This window comes from Aristolochia californica, unplaced genomic scaffold (genome assembly GCF_029961685.1).
Source record: "Aristolochia californica isolate CCGP_79_NKW_82.1479 unplaced genomic scaffold, dmAriCali1.0.hap1 SCAF_5, whole genome shotgun sequence".
NCBI classification, from domain to species: domain Eukaryota; kingdom Viridiplantae; phylum Streptophyta; class Magnoliopsida; order Piperales; family Aristolochiaceae; genus Aristolochia; species Aristolochia californica.
Genome location: NW_027182214.1, coordinates 4,442,427 through 4,455,656, shown reverse-complemented (window position 1 = coordinate 4,455,656; position 13,230 = coordinate 4,442,427). Strand labels below are relative to the sequence as shown.

At 35.3% G+C, this 13,230-nt stretch overlaps 1 protein-coding gene across 1 annotated transcript; it reads right to left on the bottom strand.

The window, feature by feature from the left end:
* Positions 1-2,581: 2,581 nt before the first annotated feature.
* On the bottom strand, positions 2,582-3,109 carry LOC137965116 (uncharacterized mitochondrial protein AtMg00810-like). Its single transcript, XM_068811517.1, has 2 exons — positions 2,835-3,109; positions 2,582-2,681 (listed from the first exon to the last, which is right to left on the bottom strand). The coding sequence occupies exons 1-2, from the start codon at positions 3,107-3,109 to the stop codon at positions 2,582-2,584; spliced, it is 375 nt and encodes a 124-aa protein (XP_068667618.1).
* Positions 3,110-13,230: the final 10,121 nt, after the last annotated feature.

The following is a 13,230-nucleotide window of genomic DNA, read 5'->3' as shown; positions in this document are numbered from 1 at the left end:
CTTATACCAAAGTCACCAATAAAGACTTATTTCATTAGGTGAAGAAGATGTTATATATACTCATCATATTTGTAACAAATGTTCACACTTTCCCCTCTCATTTTCTCCAGCATTTGCGTTGCATTCCATCTTTAAAACTGTGAAACATGCCTCTCAGTTACCATGTCTCCTATGATAATGATAATGGAAACCAAGCAAAAATGCCCAACCAAAAGGAAAAGTTTAGCTAAATTAGAGCCACCATTATCTCTTTTAAAGAATATAATCAGCCCTCAAACAGGAAAATATGCTGACTTTTTACATAAAAAAAAACTAAGGACGTCACGTATCATCCCATTTTTTTTATAATAGATACTTTGTTTAAATCTCCAGCCAGTTGCCAACAAGTGAGGAACAAACGGATTGAAAAACACCTTCTGTTTATGTGAAATAGAAAGCTTATTTAGCATGAACATAATCACTTTAGAGTTCTTTAACATGTCTGAACTCATTTTCTGTGTGCCGGCAGGACAAAAGAATGGGAGGGATCATCTGGTGTTTGTTTGGGGGTACCAAAGTTTAATAAATCGTGTTCTCTTGGGACACATGAAGGAGTTCGGCAAGTGCTTCAAGATCAAAACGTCAAAATGCTCCATGAACCTCTGATCGAATACCCTTGCTTTGGTTGCAGTAAAGCACTGGTACTCATAAAAAAATTGGTGACAGACACCATCTCTGCAGTTTTCTTAAGCATCCCACCAGACAACCTATTCGATGCTGCAACATACACACCATAATACAACGTCAGGTTGGAGGAAAATTAAAAGAAACTAATTCTTCCCACTATTTATATCTGAACAAAAGAAAGGAATAATGAAAAACCTTCAAGGAGGAAACACAAAAAAACGAACATGTCCATCAAGCGAGACCGTGGAAACCAACATTTGCCAATGTTTTTACTCACTTTTCCCTAGTTACAATGTATCAAGATAGGATGATTTTTAACATCTGCAAGAATCATAGAAATAACGGGTATCAAGTGTTAAGTTGTGGAACCTAATCAATGCCCTACACTGAGTCGGTACACATATTAACCTTCGCGGTAAGGTCATCGTGGGGGTTGGAAAGGGGGCGGAACTCCTGTAAGATCTATGATATATTGATTACTGTTTCATTAAGGGTAGTTTGGAGATTTTATATTTATAATCCAATTACGAATGGATTTAAATTGGTAGAGCTATAGGGAAGGTGAACAAAGGTAGTCAAACAAAATCTAACCCAAAAAGAAACAAACAAAAGCATAATAAGAACCAGGCACATCAAGCAAAAAGTGGTCAACATACAAATGAAAGATAATCAACTAATCTTTCACATACAAACGATCTAAACCATAAAAATCAAAGGAATAAAAGGACACATCAAGCACATTCACCCAATAACTGTATGTTATGATCCCATACACGTATAATTTCGCACAGATAATTCATGTTTCAACCACGAATAATACATAGAGACCAAAAACATTTAGCAAAGATAATGGCTAACCTTCACCTTGAATCTGTCTTGCAATCACTTTTCTATCCTGATGACAGTTCAGATTTTGGTGATAAAATTTATGAAGATTCTAGATCCTTGCAAAGGGTTGACAAAATTGAGCACCCTTAATTATTGCTCTTGCATAGGAGGCTCATCAACCAGGTTGGGTCAATGAAAACAAGATATATACATGCATGACTTTCATCTTGTCTTTCACTGTTTGCCAGTATTCACTTTGAATCAATCAGACAAAATGCATTAGTTTGCTTTTAAACAAAGGTGATTTCTTCATGAACAACACAACATCATAAGCCTTTGATAGCTAAGAACACACAAGTTCGTATTCCAAGAAACAAATTTTATAGAGAAGGAACAATGATCTCATGGACAAGAAGTTTCATAATCATGTTGAACATAAATTCATTCCTCTTAAGGATACAATACGCGCTAAAACCAGTTCAAATTTTTAGAATTTAGGATCTCATGTAGAGGACTTAGATCAACTAAGAAGAAGAAGATGAAGAAGACGACGGGAAAAGGGAGGTTGGATGAACTTTATGTATAACTTTTACAATGCCCTTAGGGCTACAACTTTATAAAAGAAGAAACATAAAAAAAGGACAAGTATTTACAGCTTCATGTCATCTTTATGAGAAACATCCACCACTTAGACGTGTGGGCTCACTTACCTTGGACTTGTGGTCTTGAGCCCATCTTCTAACACTCCCCCTCAAGTTGGAGAAGAAAAAACATCATATATACTGAACTTGCCACATATAAAGGATATGATTTTAGATGTAACTGGTTTAATAAGGTTATCTTCTACTTGATCTTGTGATGAAACATGTTTGAGGGAGATTATACCCACATGAAATTTCTCCCGTATAAAGTGGCAATCCACCTCAATGTGTTTGGTCCTTTCATGGAAGACTAGATTTGCAGTAATATGAATGGCTGCTTGGTTATTACAATGTAGACCCATGGGACCTCCTTTATAAAATCTTAATTTGGTAAGAAGGGTCCTGATCTATAGGAGTTCACTAATTGTGTAGGTCATGGCTTTGTATTATGCTTCGTCACTAGATCTTGCAACCACATTTTGCTTCTTACTTCTCCATATAACTAGGTTCCCTCCAACAAGAGTGCAATATCCAGACGTAAACTTCCTATCATAAGGTGATCCAGCCCAATTTGCGTCTAAGAAACCTTCTATGTTGAAGTAGTCATGTTTTTTATAAAGTAATCATCTTCTTGGAGCTCCTTTTAAGTATTGTAATACTCTCTCCAAGGTCTGCCAGTGGGTAAGTTGTGATTTATACATGTACTGACTCACCATGTTTACAACATATAATATGTCCAGTCTTGTTACCGTGACATAAATTAGTTTGCCCACAAGTCTTTGATATTTGCCAATATCAATATTTTCTCCAGTCGTTGCACATAATTTTACATTCGTATCCATAGATGTGTCAACTAGTTGATACTCCTTCGTTCCCTTTTCTTTGAGGAGGTCCAAGACATACTTCTGTTGAGATAATATTATCCCATATTTGGATTGAAGAAATTCTATACCCAAAAAATAATTTAGTCCCATATCTTTAGTTTTGAATTATTGACATATCATATTTTTTACTTCTTGTATGTTATGCATCATCATCAATTAAGATAATTTCATCAACATATATGGCCAATAATATTTTTCCTTTTGAGGTATCTTTAAAATATACTGAATGATCTACTGAGCACTGACGAAAGTAAAACCGTAGTAGTGTTTGGCTAAATTTATTAAACCAGGCCTGATGGGACTGTTTAAGCCCATATAAGGACTTTTGTCGCCGGCATATAGACTGCCCCTCAACCACATAACCAAGTGGTTGAACCATATAAATTTCCTAGTGTATATCACTATTTAATAAGACATACTTTATATCGAGTTGATATACGGGCAATGATAAGTTAACAACAAGAAATAATAGGATATGAATCGAATTCAACTTGGCAACAGGAGGAAAAGTCTCCACATAATCCACTCCGTAACACCGAGTGTATCATTTAGCAACGATTCAGGCTTTAAGACGAGCAACAGACCCATCCAAGTTATGTTTAACCGAAAACATCCATTTACAATCGACTGATCTTTTTCCTTTTGGGACCGAAGCTAAGTGTGAGGTTTGATTATCATATAAGGCGTGCATTTTCTCATCCATAGCCGTCTTCCATCTCGGATGTTGAAGTGCCTCATGATAGGACTTACATAATTGAAGTGGAAGAAAGAGATGCAAGGAACTGAGAGCAAGCGAAAGACAAACGATGGTGAGACATAAAGTTGGATATAGGGTGAGAAGTAGTACAAGAATGATGTTCTTTTCTTAAAGCAATAGGCCGAGTATCAAATTCTGGATCAAACATAGGAGGGGATAGACTTACCTCGGGTGGATCCGAATACTCCACAGGTGAGGTGTCGACTGATGCTTCAAGGGGCTAAGTAAGTTCGACATTAAAGGACACAAGTGGACAAGGAGTAATAGGAGGAAATGACAAACCTGGAGGAGGAGCATTCAAGGAGAAGAATGAGGTGTCCTCAAAGAAGGTCACATCCCGAGAGACAAAAATCCTCCGAATGGTAGAATTGTAACAAACATACTTTTTTTGGGTGCAAGAGAACCCTAAAAAAATACACTTCGTAGAACGAATAGCAAGTTTACTCTTTTGTGGAGATGTGACATGGACAAAACATGTACATCCAAAAACCTAGAGAGGAAGAGAAAAGGGGTCTCCACCAGGAAATAATACAAAGTAAGGAGTTTTATGGCTAAGAATAGATGAAGGTAACTATTGGTAAGAAAATAGGTCGTAAATATAGCATGAGGCCAATAAAAGTAAGGTACCTTCATGGAGTAGAGGAGGCCCTGAGCAACTTCAAGAAGATGACTATTCTTTCTTTCAGTAATACCATTCTGTTGAGGGGTATAGGCACACGATGTTTTATGGATAAGCCCATTACCCTTATAAAATGATTAGAACTCACTAGACAAATATTCCTTAGCATTATCAGACCTAAGGATTTGATTTTTTTTCCTAAATTGAGTTAACACCATAACATGAAAGGTTTTAAAGATAGTAAGTAATTCAGATAATTCTTTAAAGAGATATAACCACGTGACTCGGGTAAAATCATCTACAAACGTAACAAAGTATTTAACATGAGAAATATTAGAGATATTCAAAGGTCCCTTTACATTAGAGTGTACTAAAGAAAAATGAGCAGTACTTGAAGTTGTAAGGCGAGGAGAATATGTACTCCTATGATGTTTACTTAATTGAGAAACCTTGCAATTGAAAGTAGAGAGGGATTTTAACAAAGGAAGTAAATGACGAATGGAAGGTGTAGAAGGATGGCCAAGCCGATTGTGCCTTGAATGTAGTGGATGATAGGGCGGCTAATGGAGGAAGGTTGTAGTACAAACCCCCTTTTTCATGGCTACCACCAATCACCCGTTTTGTAGTTAGATCTTGAAATGTACAAGAAGAGAGTGAGAAGGTGAGAGAACAATTTAGATTTTTTGTGATTTGTCTAACCGAAAGCAAGTTTAAAGGAAATTGAGGGACAAATAAGACATCTTGAAGAGGGATAAAAGATGTGATAGATGAGGAACCCTTGCCAAATACTTTGGTTTGGGTACCATTAGCAATAGTTGTCAAACGCCTAGCCAATACAACCCAACAGACCGGTCTGTTAAGTGCGGAAATCCAAGTACCTAACCCAGGTGGACCGGAACCACCTAGCTTTGACACCCACCGTTCCCGTTCCTTACCGCTTCCGTCGGGATTCAAACGCGGAACGTGGTGTCTATATCTGATACCATGTCAAACGCCTAACCAATACAACCCAATAGACCGGTCTATTAAGTGTGAAAAGCCAAGTACCTAACCCAGGTGGACCAGGGGTGGACGGCAAGTGGACCGGAACCACCTAGCTCTGACAATAGTAACAAATTTATTGGGAAGATATGAAGATAAAGAATGAAACATGTGTTTGTAACCTAACAAGTGTTTAGAGGTCCCGAAGTCTATGATCCAAGAGGAGGAAGAGGAAGATGAAGAAAGCATACCTGAGGCAATGGTGGTAGCAGCAGTAGGTAACGATGGAAGAGAAGACTCCATAAGGGACTTCATCTTTTGAAATGTGGCATAGTCTTCAGTAGTGAGAGTTATTTTTTCGAATTGGGAGTCAGCCTTTTCTTCCCATTTATCAACATTAACGGAGATTGGGTTAGCCATGGCCCAATCAGGTTTGCCATGAAGCTTCCAACAGTTTTCCAAAAGGTGGTTCTAACCACCATAGTAGGTGCATATGCAAGGCTCAATGCATGAATGGGTAGGATCCGTTCTACCGCTTCTTGTGGAGCCCCCTCTAAAATTTTTCCCGCGTCCTCGGTTGGAGGATGATGTACCCCTATTACTGGAGTACATAATCGATGGAGCATCAATAGGGGAGGTAGGAGCTAGATCGAGGATTCGTAGCAACGTAACACTGATTTCATCAAATGATGGAAGTGCTACTTAGTTAAGAAGTTGGGTCTTAGCAACCTCAAGATATGGTTTGATATTCGTCAAGCAAATGGCTGTTGCCAAAGTCTCTCGTTGTCTTTTTTGAACCGCAATATCTGTTAAATACGGTTGAACGATCTTCCATTCTTGAAGAAATCCCCAAAATCGGGCAAAAAACTCATGAATATTGTCCCCTTGCTTAGTATTCAACATATTTTGTAAAACACCAAACATTTTTTGTAAAGAGGTCGTGCTAGAGTATAACTTAGCACATGTGTCCCAAATATCCTTGGTTATTTCCAAATGGACCACATTGTTGGCTACATGTTCTTCTATACTTTTTATGAGCTAACTAATAACCAAATTATCATTTTTAACCCACTTGAGTAGGCTACATTTTCTTCCCTTCCATTCTCTTTTGATATGTTTGCTAATCAGTGAAAAGTGGTCGGAGTCCTCTGAGCATCTCTAGACGGATGTCAGAAGAGGGAGTCCGGAAGCTCGCAATCTCCGCGCCCATGAGAGGAACGAAAAGAGATTGATAAGGCTTGTTGGTGGACATGTCAAATTGGAATAGGAACAAGGAAGAGGAATGGCAAGATGAGCATGAAGAGGAAAGAGGAAATGAGGAATTTTTTCTAGTTCCCCACTTATGTAGCACACTAACGATTTTTGGGCCACTTTCCCAATTCACTTTCACCCACCCAATGCATTAACAAGCCCTTTGGGAGGGTCCATCCAATGAAAGAAAATGAAATCGTTAGTCATCAAATCAAATAACCAATACACTTTAGGAGGGTTAGTGTACTTTAAAAGTGCAATGGAAAGTGAAAGTGAAGTGAATTATTTTTTTGTATTAATGTGTGCAATGGAAAATGCAGTGTAAAGTATTTTTTGTCTTAGTGTGCAATTTTCACATTTTTTTAGTAAACCATACAAAACTTTATGCAGTTTTCACATATTAATGATTGTAAAAAATAATTGTGGGGAAATTACTTTGTTGTGGATAGTATTGTCAGCAAAATTATTGTGTTAGTGAAATTATGGCATCGAGAAAAGTAATCAAAAAATTTTTTTTGTCATAAATTAAATTATAAAAATTAAAATATGTCTTGATGAAATTATTTTTAACAGAAATATTTAAAGAATAAAAAAAATGATGGGTGAAATGATTTCTCTAAAAATTAATTTTAAAAAATAAATTAAAATTACTTCTCAAAAAAATTATTTCACTAGAAAGCATTCTCAGTGAAATAATTTACTGAGAAATGATTAATTATTATTGATAAAAAATATGTTTCTTTGGTAATTATTTTTAGAAAAATTTCGTTGAAAATACATTTCTTAAGAAGAAATAAAAAATTTCACCGAAAATAAAATCTATCGTAACAATAGTATGTGTTAAAACGATGCTCGCAACAGGTGTGAATTCTAAATTTAAAAAAAAAAATACAAAAAAATAATTATAAAATAAAGCGGTTATTTTTTATGGTCGATTTTCCAGTCCCCATATGGTATCGGACTCAGGAAGGTTCCCCTGGCTCTTGTCGTTTTATGCACCAAAAGTTCATATAGCTATCGAAATTGTCATAAAAAGTTGAGGTTTTTTCCGTCTTTTCACGCCTCGGAAAGCGCGATCGACTCCTCTCAGATCTGTACTCGCGGAAGCAGTTAGTCGAGAGCACAATTTGCGAGGCGCGTCAGCTCGAGCCAGAGCCGCGCTCCCCAACACATCCTCCTTTCTCACCCTAAATTACCACTCTTGCCATTCTCCGCTAACTCTACGTGTTGGGGGCCCACATATCATCATTACTTTCTCCTTCTCTTTACCAAAAATGGGTTAACCAGATTAGGTCTTCATTTTAAAATTAAGTTAATATGGGGGATCTGCAGGGCCCCACCTAAGTAGGCCTAAGTGGGTCCCAATCTTGTCACTTTCAATTTAGTTGTGGCTACGTCTGTGAGCTACGTCTCCATCATGTAATTTTTTATTTGCAAAAATCCTCCCTCGTTTGTTCTTCTTTTTAATTTCGTCAAGATATGTCACCCTGTATAAATTGCTTCCTCCCCTTTTCTTCCAAAGTTCTGTCTTATCTTCTCTTCGGCTTTCTCTTTCTCTGCGAGTATCTGTCCCTCCTCTTCACGATGATGGGTGTATCTCTGGCATTGGGAAGAGACGGGGAAAGAAAAAGAAAAAAAAGAAAGTAGGGGAGGACTAGTGAAGCTCAGGAGGGATAGCGCCATGGATGCCCTGTTGGTGCTATCTATCCTGAGTTTCACGGGTTCTTCCTACTGTTATTGTTTCTAAGCCGAACTGGGACAGCTCTTCTTGTGTTTTTACGTTTTTTTTAGTTTCTGGACAGAGGTGCCGTGATTGATTTGGACCCTGGGTTTCTTCCTCTCTACTGATCTTTACAAAAAGGGTCAGAGTAGATTACAGGCGGCTCAGATGGTCGGTGGTGTTAATAAATTCAGTTATGGGTTCTCTCTCTTTTCATTCAATGTTTCTGAATCGTTATTGGTTCGTTGTAATAATGGGATTTTCTTTTTCTTCTGTTAAACCTGCGATGAGTTTTTTTTATTCTGTATCTCTTATCTACTTCCATTCGTTGGAGAAAAAAAAACAGCCGAGGAGCTACGAATTCTTATTCTTGAATAGCGTCGTGTGTCTTAGTTTCCACGATATTTGTTTATGCTCGTCCGACGCATCTCTTATTTGTGCTGTACAAGAATAGGACGTATCTATGAAAATGTTGATTGATGGAGTGCTGGAGCTGTTGAAGTTACTCACCTCCCCCAGCTTCGCGCAGGCGATGCAAGTAATTTGATTCTGATCTATCATCATTTTAATCAGTAATCTTTTTTTTTTCTTCTCTGATTCGTTCCTGTTTCCAGAGTTGAATTCTGTTCTCGTTCATCATCCTAAAGCTTTGCTGTCAATAAATGGTGTAATTCTTCCACAGGATCTCTGATGGGTTTTTCTATGGCCGGTTCCTCACCCAGTTGGGAGCTTTTTGGGTATTCTACGGCTTACAAATGACCAGTGCGCCCAAGGTGGAATTAGAAATTCTGTTCTATGGCCGGTTCTTCGCCCAAGGTGGGAGCTTTTTACTTCTGGAATTTGATGGAATTTTGATTATGAATTTTACATTAATCTTCTTACTAAACTCATTTATTATGGAGTATAGGGCAGGTTGGAGGAAAATCAGAGGGAGGCTATAGCCTCAAAAGAAAAAATTTCAGTGAAAAGTGGAGTGATTGGACAATTATAAAACCTTTTTATTGATTCTGGATGACGGGATCGTGGCCAGCTTTTTCTTGTTGAACTTTTGGCTTACATTAGGCGTATGAAAAATGTAAACGGGTGTTAGTGCGCACGGGTAAGTAAAAGTGTAAGTGATTAGACTGTTGACTCAATCTAAACGCGTGAGGCGAGTTCAAGTGGATAAACCTGTATATTCACTTGAACTCGGATCTAAGTAAAGTGGGTGAACCAGGATTTTTATTGAAATCCTGGTTCATCCACTTTCCCTCGATGCTCCCTCTTATTAATTTATATTACGTAAAATCATTTTATGTAACTAATAAAATATTATATTTATTATTTTAATTATTGTTATTACCATATTAAATTACTGATTTAAGAGTGATAATTAATATATTATTAAAGTAAGTATTTGATGAAGTATTTTTGTTTAATAATTATTTTTTACAATTAATTAAACTAATAATTAAATTTTTTTAGGAAATATATTATTAACTTATATTACGTAAAAATCTATCTTATCTTATTAATAAATAATATATATTTATTTTTATTATTATATTAAATTAGTGATTTAAGAGTGGTAATTAAAATATTATTAAAGTAAGCATTTGATCAAGTTTTTATTTTTATTTTTTTATAATTAATTAAGTAATAAATTTTATTTTTTTGAAACTATATTATTAATTTATGCTAAGTAAAAATATATCTTATGTTATTAATAAAATATTATGTTTTATTTATTTATTATGTTAATTACTTTTTATTTCAATATTAAATTAATGATTTAAAAGTGATAATTAAAATATTATTAAAGTAAACATTTGATCAAGTATTTTTTGCTTACTTATTTTATTTTTATAATTAATTAAAATTATAATTATTAAATTTTGTGAAAATATATTATTAATTTATACTACGTATAAATCTATCTCATTTTATTAATAAAACAATATATATTAATTATTTTTATTACTATATTATATTAGTGATTTAAGAGTGATATTATTTAATTAATTATTATATTAATATATTTTAATACTACATTAAATTACTTATTAGGGTAGTAACCATGTTTATTTTGGTTAATTATCTATTTAGGTATATTATAAAAAGTAATTCATTCTTTTGTTTACATTATATTTTTCATTTTAGACACTAACACAAAAAAGTGTTTTCCGATACACTTTACATCTACCACACTAACACCAACAAGTGATTCACTTTTATTATACTAAGTAATTCACTTACACTAAGATGAACTGAGTAATACAACTAAAGTTCATCTCCTAAGTCAAGTTGACTAACCCCCCTAAATAAGTGCACTAAGTAATGAGCAATGTTTCAGGGCTTACCAAGCAATAGGAACTTGCAAGAGGAATATTTGAGAGGATGAGAATCAATGGCAGAAAGAGAGTGGGAATTGTGCTTAAGAATGACAAGTTATTATCACTATGGAGAAGAACCCCTCACCATAGCAAAAGGTGTTCAAATCAAAGGGATCCCTTGGCAAATAGAATTTAGGTATCTATCGCCTCCATATCTTACCATTTGGCATATAAATCTTAATAGTGATGCCCCTTGCACCCTTTTTCACTCTCAAATAACTGGATAGCTTAACCGGTACTTCATATAAAGAGGCTGATGCAAGTCCCATTATTCTACCGCCTCTCCTATGTTAGTAGTTGTTGATGATAGTGCTGAGAATGTTGATCTCAAGATCTTCCATTAAAACAATTTTGATCACAAACACTCTTGTACCAATAATGTGTTAAGTACATTACTCAGCTCAATAATCTCTAATAGCAAATCTGTTTGACCCGCCATAGAATAAGTAACTCATGTTAGAAAATATACCATCTAAAGCAACATTTTTTGTCCAAACAAGAGGAAAAATAATCATTTTTACAAGAGAAAAAAGTAAGTCGATAATCGAAGACAAGAAAAGAAACAAGTAAAGGAAAGTGTAAAATTTTAGGGTTTTTTCATATTAGCTTTGGTAAGGTGAGAAGATAGAAAGAAGAGAGGAAGAAGAAAGGAGAAGAAAGAAAAGTGAGTTGAGAGAGAGGGACGTGTGAGAGAACTTCATGGTGAGGAGCTCCCCTTTAGGTCATAGTTCAAGCTTAACCGTTTCAACCTACCGGGTCAACCATTTGCAGCCACCCCTGGTTTTGTCACAGACAAAAGTACAAAGCAGGTCCGATTGAACCCAGTTCGATCAGTTTGAATTTTATAACAATGCCAGGAAATATCACTAACCACAAATTTATCAATTGTGGACCCATTAGCCTCCTAGCTTTATTGGAGTTTTCTAGAACAAGAAAGGCCTGCTGCAATTCAGAGAAACTTTTATCCAATTATGCCCTGCTAATAGCCAGACAGAGGAGACTGCTATTGAATTCTCCAAGCAGAAAGACGACAACAACGACCAAAGCAAAAACCAGTCTGTCATGTCCCTTATGAAAGATAGGGCATTTTACCTGTAATTGGAAGAAGAGCATGTTTGACATCCTGAAAAGCATCAGCAGCCAGACCACCTAAATCTGAGGAAACAGAGGCAATATCTACTTTGCAAGTGAAAAATATGGCCGCAATAACACTAAATTTCCAGCAGCAACTCCAGAAGTCAAACAATAGGAGCAGAAACCAATAATGAGAATGATGAAGATTCTGGAACCATAGAAGCGAACAGAATTAAACAGGAAGCATCAATTCGAGGAAGAAGACGTCCAGCAAAAATTAACATCAGGAAAATAAGACTATCAAAGAAAGAATTGAGGTTTGGTCTTACACAGCCATTTGGGTTTTGAACATTATCAAAATTCAAAGAACTAAAGAGAGGGGGAATAGTTTTTAATCTACAACTACTCAAAAAATAGGCTGATTTTAAAACAAAATTAATGACAATGATGACATGAAATTTAAAAACAACATAATACTAACTTAACAAAGAGAAGTAAGTTGAAGAGACCATATTATTATTTGCTATAAGAAAAGGGTTTGAAAGATGAAGGTTTTATTTATAATTGAAATAATTATCAAAATTAATCCTTCCAACTTGTAAACCCTGAAAATCTAACATTATGAGATGATAATTTCTAAACGCTAAGTAAAAACTTAATTATAAGTTCTAACACTTCTCATCAATAATATAGTAACTGGGTGTTGGGTTTAATAAGTGCAAGCCTTCCATTCATTCAATGGTATTTTGTGCATGGAATGGGTGGTCTCAGCTGCTTTTTCCTTTGGAAGACTTATCCTCCTTATCATAGAATGGAACAACCTTTTTCCACAATAGGTTATATTTTCATCTCTTTTCAGTGAACACTAAAGGGGAAAGGGATATAAAATTATAATGACAAGTGGAGAATTAAAACCAGAAAACTATGCAGAATAATGCATAATGGAAGACAAAAAATAAAAATGATAAAACAAATAATTGAAAATAAATCAATTGTTAAAGATCAAGCAGAAAGTGCTTGGCCACTGATAGATATTGAATAGAAACATTAATCCAAACAGAAGTACCGGCCATAGAGTTAACAGGGCAATTTTTTTTTCAATTTGGACCCAGGATATCTGTAGAGATCTAAAAAACAAGAATATTTTCATCATATTCATTCTTCAACTATTTTTCTACATTGGTGGCCTAAAAAATATCACATGCAATGAAACTATGCAGATATATGTGAAAAAATAGTCAAGAATGAATGTGATGAAATATTCTTGTTTTTCAAAACTTCATTGCACATGCAATAAAACTAAGCAGAAAAGCCTGTTCTAAGCGAATCCATATAGTTTTTCTTAGAACAAGTTAGCCTAACAAGTCGTGTCCCAACTTCATTGCACATAGTTAAAAAGCTTGATTAGTTCGATTTTGAAGAATTATTCTAAGCAAA

What these genes read in the sequence shown, in the direction of transcription:
- LOC137965116 (XM_068811517.1), bottom strand. Translation starts at nt 3,109, where the DNA reads ATGGGACTAAATTATTTTTTGGGTATAGAATTTCTTCAATCCAAATAT. An exon ending in AACATGGTGAGTCAGTACAT is followed by an intron (nt 2,682 to 2,834) that starts GTATAAATCACA and finishes ACCTTATGATAG; the next exon opens with GAAGTTTACGTCTGGATATT.